Raw genomic sequence first — 12,347 nt, forward strand, 5'->3', positions numbered from 1 at the left:
TGTAAATAAAGCAAGATAAGGCATCGTATAGTTTGAAACGAGAAACTATATACATTCATACATACAAAAAGCAACAACACAACCAATAGTGCTGTCTCCCTACAACTTTCCCAGCCAGCAGAAGTAAGTAGTTGAAGACGGCCAATTACCGACCCCTTCCTACCCCCACCCCCCGACCACACCCGCCTTCCCGCTGGCTGGAACCCCCTACACACATGTACAGAGAAACAACCAAGTGAGTGGAAGATGGCCCCTTTCCCGCCCCCTGTTGGGTTTGAACAAAGCACACGTGTGCAAGTGTTACAGGGACCGAGCCTTATGGAAAGGTTTTCTATAATAATAATAATACACGTAAGTATAAAGGGAGTGAAAAGATGCATTTTAGGTTTAACGTATCACATTTAGATTTCTGAACAAGTAAAGTTAAGTGAGATTGGATTTTATCTAGATGTTTGATATAGTGACAGCATACATGCGTACACGTATGTACATTTCATTCGTTATCTGACTATAACTGTGATTTTAAGTGGCGTGATTGAAAGCTTGATAGAGAAGGGGCTTGTTTTACGTGGATAAAGAGGCAGTTCCATAGTTTGATGCCTATATGTGTCAAACTTTCCATCACGTAATTTGTCCTTGCTTTAGGGAGATTGATATTATGTTGTGTTGATCTGAGAACAATAGTATGCAGCTGTTTGTTTGGAGGGAAAAGCTGTTTAACATAGTTTGGACAGAGCTTATGTAATGCTTTATAGATGATACAAAGAATTTTGTGGTTTACCCTTTTATCAAAATGCATTCATTTTAGTCTTGAACATAAAATTTTTCCAGATGTGATTATGCTGTCTTGTTGAACTAAACATATTGAAGTGTAACAGGGGCCGCCTAGACCGCAGGAAGCTCCGCACCCTATAAATTGCCGCATAGACCAGTTTTCGTTAACCATTCAAAGTTAATTGGTGCCCCGAGACATGGGTTCAAAAAGTGTGGAGCGGAAAACCGACAAAAAAAATTTAAATCATTAAAAATCAGTGCCCCGAACTTAGGTTATTGGAGCTCAGAGTTTAAAAGCTGTATGGGCCCTAGTCGTGGCCCCCGATATGACAGCCACGGGTTGCGCGTCTCTAGCGAAATTTTCTCACTAACTAGCCTACGTTCCTTTAAAAAATTCCTTCTCGAGAAAATAGAGAATTTCAAATTTCCTAATATAATTTTGAATACTTTCCAGTACTTTGCGTTACTTGTGAAAACTAAAGAGAATTAAATCTATATAGGCCTAGCTCTAAATCGTATGATGACCAAAGCTGTGTATTTAGTCTGACGCAGTTGTAAATAAATAAGAATCATTGATGTAGGCAGTTAATCTGTTTTATTTATATTTGGGCCCCCACTGACGCCACTGGTTTGTACAGACCAATCAGGCCATTTTTTTGGTTAATTAATTTCACGCCTTTTGAACGTTTTCAAACTCGAACTTGGACAAAGAATTTGCCATTTTTATGGGTCTTGGTTACAGCATAATTAGGCGGTCGGCGGCACTCGTGTTGCTCTTAACTGCCAAGTCTAACATTGTAGAATATATAGGCGCAATCTCCCAGTGGAATTTCCATTTAGTCTGTCTTGCTAAAAGCATAGACTGGAAACCTAAAGGTCCGCGATTTAAGCCCGAAGAGGATTTCCCCTCCCACAACGTCCGTCTTACATTTCATCTTACACCAATTATACATAGTGTTCATACATCTGCAAGTCACTTGGGGAAAGTTCGTAAGTGACCAAGATCGGTGGTTTACGCCGCGGGCACTCCGGTTTCCTCTATAGACATAAAATTAACCGCCAAAGTACAACGAAAAAATCTTGTGTATGGATGGGGTTAAACAAAGAGATAAGTATGCATGTAAATTAACTAATGTGAACGAGTCTAAATTATTTTACTCATATTTAGCTCATGCAGTCATAAGTGATATAGGCCTGTATGTATGGAGAGAAATCGGCAAATTCGTAGAGCACGGATATGAACAACATCATAATATACTAAAAAAAAACTGTAAAATTCATAATCCCTTACTCTGCACGCGTTTGTTTCGAGTTCGTTTCAAATTACAACTAATCACCACAAACTAAACTTGATATATATATAACCGGGGCCTCGCTAAACTAAACAGTTCAATTCTGTTTTCTCTTTCAGTCTGAAGTAGTTTCCAAAGTCCTTAAATTTGGATGCGAAAAACTTTTTCTGCTCTCAGCAGGCTTCTTCTGTAGGAGTGTGAAAGTTTTCTAGCTGAAAATAGTTCATGAAGTATTTTTAATATAACTGTTTGCAAATGCGAAGTCTCTGTGTGTTTAGGACATCGTGACGTCATTGACACAGTCAACGTCATTCATATTTATAAATGTAACAATTGTTTGTGACGTCACAGGCGATCAGATGAATGAACCATGCAGTGCCAGTTTGATGTTGGGACGTTCAAAATCCATGGGGAACACGCCACAGTGGCGTTTAGGGCAAGTTACGGTCTGTCCAAATCTGTGCCTTTTATTTCTGGCCAAATATTCAAGACCATAGACAGCGCCATTTACGTACACAAAATAACTGAAACATTTAACACAACTATCACAGGTTTTGAGATTTAAAACCAAAAAGCTATCAGAGTAAATACACGACGTCGAATCGGTATGACGTCAAGCCAGTCAACGCCAGCACTCTCAAAGTTCCAATCCCAACGTCATAAAGTGATCATTCAGTGAATTATTTTATTACATTTCTTTGTGACGTCATATATATAGCCGCCCATCCTACCATATGAACGCAACCGGTGAGAGCAAACGCTTGCACGCCATGTTTTCACATCGGGAGAAGGTTATGGTGATGTGTTACTAGGTAGATAAACTGTGTGTAGAAGTAACGGGCTTACACCGGACAGCACATGTCCGCGACCAAGAGAAGCTGTTAAGCCATGGCGAAAAGCACGACGGATGAGAAGATGGAACTAAAAGAGACAGCTGACAAAAATGAAAAACCGGCTAACAAAAAGAGTGCTTGGGGCAAGATCAAAACTAATGAACCAGAGAAAAAATCTGTTTGGAGACAAATGGTGGATGATGTAAAGATCAGACAGGTAAGCCGTGCATGCATACTATGGAAAAGCCTAATAATTTTTGCTCTTTCAACTTAACGGACTTGATAGGGTTAGAGAGACACACGCAATAGGTTGAATGACGATATTCATGACTGACTATGTCTGCAGACAACAACGCCAGCGTTATATCTCGCCGTTTCGACTTTCACTAAAGGTACATGCTTAAAACCACATAATGAATATCATCAAGCTAAGAAAAAAAAAATGTTTAGACTATGCTATACGTAACTTGTGTTATAATCACCATCGTCGTGATGTATATCACAGGTATATCCCTTTTTCTTTTTCAGCGACGAAGGCAGTCGAAGGCGTTAAGCATTCATGAAGGTGACCCTTTTCTGAAGCGCCTCGCTCTTAATAGCGGTATTAACACGAATAGCCCAGATGGACATGGCTGCTTTGACATTTGCACCAAGAAGTAAGTGTCATCGTTGTTTATTCCCAATCCTTTATGTGAAACGAATGGCTACAAAAGAAACATATACCGAATCATGCATAGGCCTATGTGTGCTTCCTATGCATATTAGTAGTCTATTACGCCCTGGTCTTCTGTACGACTTGTAATCGGTCTCTAATAGGTTTTTCAGGTACATGATGATAGAAATAAGAGAGTCAAACAAGGGAATTCTATAGACTCTTGTGCATGAAGTGCGCCTTTGGAGTCACTATGTGAAGATCCGACAAGACCGCGAGTTCAAGTTATGAAAACTCTGACAATCTTTATAGTAATGAGTGTTGTGCGTTGGTAATCTTTTCAGGTTTTGGGCGGAAGGTATCATCGACCCATCCAAGCAGTTTATATACTACTGGATGTCAGTTGTGTCGCTTGCAACCACATACAATCTGGTTTTAATCCCTCTACGGTCGGTGTGGTACGAGGAGCAGTTGGGAATGTTTCACATATGGATGGGATTCGACTATACCTGCGACACCATATACCTAATAGATATGTTCATGCAGTCAAGAACAGGTATGTGCAAGTATTGAATTCATCAATGGTTGATTAAAGTGGAACGCCACAATGGCAATATTTCAGCCGTATATCGTCGATGTGATTTATTGATTTGATTTGTGTTTTTCGCCGTACTGCTGGAAGACTACCTCACGTAGGGCCGGAGAGGGAGGCATCATAAGATGGATTTGAACTCACAATTGAAGAATGCATTGGTGAGGGGCTGCTTAGTTTGGCGATATGTGCATATATAGGAAGTACATGTTTTTACGTCTATATGCAAAGCGTGGCGCTGTCATTTGTCACTAAATGTGGGAAGACACAAAAGATGCTGGTTCAAACTCGGCTTTGGACACGGAATGTGTGGATTTCCACTTTCTCAGAGTTCGTGGGGCATTGGCGACAACGAGCGGTTGACAACGTTTGTGTCGTCATTTTTCCACCAATGTAAGGCAGGATGTCAGACGTTGGTAAATTCGCCAATGTAACTTGCCAAAGGTTCTCTTCATCCCGTAAAATTGACCGTCATCGTGAAACAAATCTTCAGTCTGGCATTAAACAATAATTTAATAACCTATCAAATACTGTTTTTTTTTGTTGGGAAATAAACATGAATCACGAGCACCTGTACCTATAATACATATTTCTCTTCTCTGTAAAGCGATGCAAACATGTCTGGTTATAACATCAACTGAGGCACGCACCCGATGTTCATACTGTATCTGAACGAGGCGAATGTTGTTGACAAACCTTGACATTTATAACTTCGTGCCTACAAGTGTTAGATATGGTTTATAAAACTCATGCATCTGGTCAGCTGTTAACTTGCTGAACAATTAAATTGTTAATTCGCTCTTCTGTTTCTTTCTCCCAGCTTTCCTGGAACAGGGTCTACTCGTTCGGAAGAAGGCGCGACTGGCTTTAAGTTATATGAAATCGTGGACTTTCTGGGTCGACGTGTGTTGCTTGCTACCGACCGATTTCGGGTATTTAACTTTGGGGACAGACGCTACTTATCTGCGGCTCAACCGCGCTTTGAAGATGTACCGCTTACGGCATTTGTTTCAAATTATGGAGACAAGAAGCAGTTTCCCAAATGCGCTTCGTATTGCTATTTTGATTTTCTACATCTTGGTCCTGTGTCATTGGAATGCGTGTTTTTATTACCTCCTCAGTCGGTATCTTGGATTCGGTGTCGACGAATGGGTGTATCCAGACCTTACTGAGAAAGACCACAGCACCTATACCCACAAGTTCCTTTACTCTTTTTTCCGGTCAGTACTTATGCTAACCACGATTGGCGACGAAATGGTGCCCGAGAGAGTAGAAGAATACCTGTTTGTCATAGCCAATTCCCTTGTTGGTGTGCTCATTTTCGCTACCATTTTCGGTAACGTCGGAGGCGTGATAGCAAACATGAATGCTGACAGAGAGGCATTTCAGAACAAAGTCGACGCCGTCAAGCAGTACATGAAAATTCGCGCTGTGGGCAAAGATTTGGAAGACCGCGTGTTACGCTGGTTTGATTACACCTGGATCAATAAGGAGTCTGTGGATGACAGCGCCGCGGTGAGCTGCTTGCCGGACAAGTTGAAAGCCGAGATCTCCATCAGAGTCCACATGAATACCTTGCGGCGAGTCGCCATTTTCCAAGACTGTGAGCCTGGTCTGTTGGCTGAGCTCGTTCTGAAACTGAAATTGCAAGTGTTCAGTCCAGGCGATTACGTCTGTCGTAAAGGTGACATTGGCAAGGAGATGTACATCGTGAAGAGAGGACGCTTGGATGTCGTTTCTGAAGACGGTAAGAAAGTGTTCGTCACACTGACGGATGGCGCCGTGTTTGGTGAGGTCAGCACCCTGAACATAGCGGGTAACAAGACTGGGAACAGGCGAACTGCCAGTGTCAGAAGTGTGGGTTACTCGGATCTGTTCTGTCTCAACAAACACGACATGTGGGACGCCTTGCAGGAGTACCCAGAGGCCAAAAAGATGCTCTCGGAAAAGGGCAAGCAAATTCTGCGAAAAGACAATTTGCTGGACGAAGAAGCAGCAAGGCGAGACGAAAGGAGACAACAGGCCTTCGACCAGAAAATAGACAATATGCTAGATATGATAATGGACTTGCAGGCTGACATGGCCTCCTTAGAGAAGTGTGTTCAGCAGTTGACCTCATCATCAACCTCTACCAAGGAGGTGAACCCCGAGGATACGTGACTCTCAGCATATAGACACGCCTTGACAGTAGCGTGTAGCTGATATATACAGGGCAAATGTATAAAATCACTTTTCCAATGTATATCATCAAAGCAGCCGCCTTTCAGTCGCCAGGAGACACGGGGCGCAGGTTCAAAAGCGACCTTGAGCAGAGAATTTGTTGAGTTCCCCGCTCTTGTTGCTTGTGGTGAGAGTAAGGTCGACGGCGGTCTTGTGGCCGTTTGGGTGTTTATCGTTCCCTGTAGACCGATTGTCTTCCACGAATATGGTGTGCATATCTGCATGTATATATGTGTGAAAGTTTACCAGTAACTTGCCCATGGTTAGTTGTTTACCCTGGACACACCGTTTTTATCCGGGCACCCCGATTTCCTCCCGGCACCCAGGTTTCCTCCTGGTACTCTGGTTTCCCCCACCTATAGCACTGACCGCCATCATATCAATGAAAGGTCTTGACTATGAGCAGAACTTCCATTTTTTATGGACATTGGTTGAACATTAAAATGAACCACGCACACATTAATTTATTGCATTACATGTAATCAAGACTTCACTCGAATTGAATATAAATGTTGCCAGGCTGTGCAATGCCTTGTGACATTTAATGACCATAGAGAGCCTGACATTTTATGTTAATGTTTTTTTTTAATGTACACGTTATAGAACTGTATAATGACAATTCTCTTCTTGAACTTGAATTTTCATTTAACATATTTCATTTCATAACATAATGCTTATAATTATGATGCATCCATATTTAAAAAAATAAATATTGACATTCGTTGACAGGAACGTTATATATGGTCTTATCAAACATTTTTGTGATTCAAGCAAAATGCTAAATAATGTAGAGATCTAGAAAGAGTGATACTGGCATTGTCCAGTTCAGCACATCTTTTGTAGGACATAGTCGATCTATACCGTGAAAATACCATCAAAATCGGTATGCATCATCATTATCACTACATATACACGGAATAATGATTTACTCTGAAAAACAAATAATCTGTCAAAGGACCCCTTGCAACTAGATGGGAAATCGTCCCCATGTCGTCAGGTCGATCGCCAACCTGCTCACGGTGACAGATCGTCTGCGAAATGACGCAAGGGCTTACCCGGAATGCGGTTGAAGTTGTTATGTAACAGGTGTAGCCGATGAAATAGTCCAAACTAAAATATTCGTTGTTAACCATCAGCTTACTGTATGCCGTTAAATGCATAAGAAATTATCCTTTTCTGTCTAATGTTGGTATTTTTCCAATTTTGTCTTACGAATGCTCTCGGAAAAGTGTCTTTATTAGACATTTATTACGAAGCTAAACTGATAAACAGATGCCCCCTTTTTCAGTTTAATTGTGTAAGGATATGCTGTTAGCTGAAGTAAATAACGCTGAGCTTTTAATGGAAAAATACTGTAAATATATATAGATACATAATAATATATTTAAATTTATCTACCATACAGCTTGACAGTATATGAACAAATTTAAAGATATTCTTGTGTGGTTCAAATTCATCCCCCCCCCCCTCACTTTACCTCACTTTGTTAAACACTAAAAAAATTTAATCCATTGAGACTAATCGAACTCCTGTTCGACACAACTCTTTCAACGCATGCATGTTACCACTGGATCAACGCGGACAATGGGTTAATAGCCACAAAATATTATGGTGAATGTAGAGTTCCTCTGACCTTTCAAATTATTTAATTTTTTTTTTCGATTTATAAACGTTTGATTGCGTGAACCAACTGGATACTTCGTTATAACAAATATGTGGAAATCATTTTGGTTCACGTAATCATGTTCTATTAATTCAACATAACGATTCTATTACACTATATTACCGTGAGAATAACACAACATTATGTTATAATAACAGAACACATTCTAGCATCACTCAGACAACAGACTTTCTGTTAACTTTGGCATACTAAGTGTGCGCATCTAACAGACTAAACAGGCGCTTGGGATGAGAACAGCTTCTTGAAAAACATGATTTGTAAGTTTTTAAAAAGTTAAACGAAAATGTAATTTTCTGAAATCCTTGGTCTTTGACGACTACATGATAAATCCATTTTACTATCGAAAATACCATTAAATAAGACATACGGTAATATGATATAGGCGGACAAAAATGACATCATGCGGACAGTTAATGACTGCGTATAGGTGTATGTTTTGGTTTCCTCCCACATATTTCCATCACAAATTTCAACTTTTATGTGCTTATTTGCACCGGTTGTAAAAAGCCTTTTGCACGGCAGATGCTTCAGAATGAAAATGAAGATCTGCGTATAGGAGGGTAGATCCCTATGGTGCTCTTAACATCTTTGAGAGTTACGACCGGTCAGCAATACAGACATGCATACCGGACATACTCATTTAGATTGTTTGAATGTATGTTTGTATGTACGATTGAGGTTGAACGTTATGATTTTTAAGTCATATGACCACTAGGAATCATTGGGTGTGTGTACATATGTTGTGTCTTCTTGTGGCAAGGCGAGTCGATGCTGCCAAAGTGCATGTTGAAGACACCAGACATGACACCTCACCCAGTCACATTATACTCACACCAGACCAACCAGTCATGTTTCCTTGCACTAACCTTTCAGTGCTGAGCGCCAAGCGAAGCAGCAGCAAGAACCATTTTTAAAGAATTTGGAATGACCCGATCGGGTTTGATTCTGGGGCCTCTGGACTTCGAGTGAGTGAGAGCTCACTTAACGTTCTAGTTTACATAACGAAGGTGTGAAATGTGAAGCCGGTTCCATACTTCTTCCTCCGCATGCGCCGCTCTCTGCGTCCTAATTTCGTACTTTATGTACTTTCTTCATTAGTTCTTTATGGCTTGTATTGAACATTGTTTTGGAAATTGGTCGTGCGATTGTTAACCTATAAAACTTAAATTATGACTGACAAAGCTATATGACTGTCTGTGTCGACGCCTCGATAAATACATAAAGGACGGGTATTTATGGTTATGATAACAAATGGACAAGAAGAACATAAATGCTGTACACAGTTAACCATATATTGTGAGATCTATATGACTGCAAATTTAAATCTGAAAACAGACAAATAAAGAAAACGCTACAATAAAAACACATTGTTTTAGACCTAGATGTTGACATCTTCCGTTGAACCACTTCCGTAAACTTTCCGCACCATCACTCCTCTAAAAGTCAACTGTTGTATTATTGGACAAACATTCTTCTTGTTCCACATCCGCATCTGCTGTCCGCTTTCCACATCCACTTTCATTCGCGCTCTACGTTCACAAGCAATCATCGTTCGCGTTCACATCCACTTAAATTCTCACAAGTATGCATGTATAACGTAGGTCATCGTCTTTACCACAAGCAGTCCATATCCACCATCATCTCTCCACACCCTTCTCTCCTACGCTCTGCTCTCCCTCTGTCATCCACGCCATCTACTTCCTGTGCCAATGTCGGGAGTGAAGGCGGTTTCTAGCCATTTCTCTCCATTTTCATTTCTAGTCTTTGTAAATCCGTCGCTGTTCTTCATCAGCCTTCTCCTTTCTGGCTACGGCTTGCCTCTGCCTTGCTGATGTGATGCCGGCCTTCCCTTTCACTCGCCGCAATGTATCCTTCCTCAGTCGGCTGGAATTTGACATCCGCTTGTCCAGATCAGCTTTTACTTTGTCTCACTCATATTTCAGCTCAATAGGGTTCAACAGCCGCGGCTTCCCAGATGGGTAGGGTTACCATCCGGTGACACGAAAAATGCTACACTACCATTGTCTTTTTCCTCCGATCTTAACACTCCATCTTCTTTTGAGTTTTTTGAGGACCTCTTCCTCCGACTCCCTCTTGCGGGGCTCCTCAAAGTGCTGCTTGGATGGAGAAAGGCAAATAAATCCTCTCCACCATTGTAACTTCACCTTCTGAAGATACGTTCTCTTCCTCCAACAGAGCAATCCGATTCCTCTTCCTTTTGGAATTTTTTTTGAATTTATATTTATCAGTGACGTTGAACTATAGGTTCACGCATGATTAAAGCTTCCAACAGCATTCCTGTTCGTTGCATATGTAGCAAATATGCGCATTGGTAACAGGCCACATGACCTCATTGTCCACGTCACGTGGTGTATATTGACCAATCAGTTTACGTTAAACTCATTTCCACCTGAAAAAGTGAATTGATGTCACAAATGAACAAAACAATGGGAGACTCGAGGACGAGCTACACAGAAGGTCTAAATGACAGTGGAATACATTGTTTTCTTCTGTAAAGTTGCAGTGCGTGTGTACTTCATATGTTTTATGGGCACACATACAACGATAACTGTGACGCAATGAAGGAAAGAAAAAATGAATTCACAGTTTTGGACCGACTTCATACAAGCGGGAAGGAGTGTCATATATGGGCCTCCTGTTGTCTTTGAACGTCACAGTTACCAAATAAACCTTTCCGGGCCGTCAATCAATAACATGCATTTGGCCAATCAAACTCAATATTGTTGCATATTTAGTGAAACCAGACATCCTACACATGGGTTGCAACTGCACCTTCAATATTTATAGGAAATATACATATACAAATACCAAAAAGTAGAGGGTGGTGTTATTTTCTTCTCAAAAACGTGATGTGAATGAACAGGGAATACAGTTAGTTCTCCAGAACATACACGATAATCGCCAAGTTGTTCCAGGTCCAATACTGCCAGCGCGGAGCGATGACCCAAGAGCCTCTCACCAAAGCGGCTCTTGCTGACTTCCTCACCCGTCGTACGAAGGAAGGTATTCTGACGACCTGCGGCTGGTTGATTTCCTTTGGGCTCTGCTTAGTTTCCTGTCAACATACTCCTGGCCGCAGTCGTAGAGATGAAATATTCTTCAGTACCGCGTAAAACATCACTGAAACAAGTCAAATACAATACTGTCCGCGTGTTTTGCATGATATGCACGTGTATCCGCGGTACAGTATTCAACCACTTGACTGATTACGGCTAAACCTTATATCGTTTCAGATGTGCCGGTGTTGTGGCTGACTGTTTATCGAATTAAAGATATGTATATTGCTGTGTCTCATTTATATAGATTATTGTATGTGTAATATATATAAGTTTCAATTCAAATTAATGAATCGTTTTTAATTAAAAAAAAGTCCAAAACAGGACCACCATTTCATTTAAAAAGAGGAACCAAGCGTGATAGGAATTTAAACTTGATATGAAATTGCTATGATGACGGCACATATCAAGTTTAAATTCAATATGACGAACTGTTTTCGAAGTCCGGGAAACTGTCCAAGTCTAAACAAGACAAAAAATATTTCGCGAAAATGCGCACAAAGGTCAGAAACTCGAAGTTGGTCTGTAACTCATAATGGTAAAACAATGGACCAAGTTTCAATTCAATACGATGAACCGGTCGTGAGGAATATAACTTAGGCTGATTTCTGACGAACTGATGGGGACAGATTGGCTACAAGTGTAGTCCCATCCGGTAAAATGAAGGGCCAATGTGACCAAAGGCCAACATACGTTTCTGTCCTAGTCACGTTTCTCAGCACAATATATGCGGTGTTCTGACATGCGCAAAATGCTGCGTAAAGCAAGCCAAGGATATCATCATTGATGACGTTTATTTAGACACAAATGGTTTTGCACACTAATAAAAAGTGTACCGGTATAGCTGTCTATCGCGCCAAAATGAAGAAACAACCATACACAAACAACAATTCAGATCTGAATTTATTCTTTGTCCCATACGATGATACGAACGTGTATTATTAAACTCAAGTGGTGTCTTTGTCACATTTACAACAACAGCTTCCGAACAAGTTTTAAAAATGATTTACCTGATTGGTGTTTAAGGCTGTACTCAAGAATTTTTCACTTATACCATGTCAATCAATTCCATGGGTTGTGGAATCGGAGTATACCACAGACCGTCACCGGGTTCCAGATAAACCTCCTGACTTCATAAATAATCTGCAATCAAAGCAGGAAGTTGGATTCGAACCTGCGTGACCTCATTGGTGAAGTACCTGACAGCAGCAGTGAGCAAGTTC

The 12,347-nt window shown here is 40.8% G+C and overlaps 1 protein-coding gene across 1 annotated transcript; it reads left to right on the top strand.

Annotated features, from left to right (window-relative positions):
• Window positions 1-2,708: 2,708 nt before the first annotated feature.
• On the top strand, window positions 2,709-7,046 carry LOC135473857 (cyclic nucleotide-gated cation channel alpha-3-like). Its single transcript, XM_064753778.1, has 4 exons — window positions 2,709-3,116; window positions 3,428-3,555; window positions 3,896-4,107; window positions 4,964-7,046. Exons 1-4 carry the CDS (start codon window positions 2,955-2,957, stop codon window positions 6,301-6,303), a joined length of 1,842 nt encoding a protein of 613 aa, XP_064609848.1. The 5' UTR covers window positions 2,709-2,954; the 3' UTR covers window positions 6,304-7,046.
• The last annotated feature ends 5,301 nt before the right edge of the window (window positions 7,047-12,347 follow it).

Source organism: Liolophura sinensis, chromosome 8 (assembly GCF_032854445.1).
Source record: "Liolophura sinensis isolate JHLJ2023 chromosome 8, CUHK_Ljap_v2, whole genome shotgun sequence".
Classification (NCBI taxonomy): domain Eukaryota; kingdom Metazoa; phylum Mollusca; class Polyplacophora; order Chitonida; family Chitonidae; genus Liolophura; species Liolophura sinensis.

Bases quoted from the DNA above. Each gene is read 5' to 3' on its own strand.
- LOC135473857 (XM_064753778.1), top strand. From the start codon at position 2,955: ATGGCGAAAAGCACGACGGATGAGAAGATGGAACTAAAAGAGACAGCT. The intron at 3,556-3,895 runs GTAAGTGTCATC...TAATCTTTTCAG, and splicing joins TTTGACATTTGCACCAAGAA to GTTTTGGGCGGAAGGTATCA. The intron at 4,108-4,963 runs GTATGTGCAAGT...TCTTTCTCCCAG, and splicing joins GTTCATGCAGTCAAGAACAG to CTTTCCTGGAACAGGGTCTA.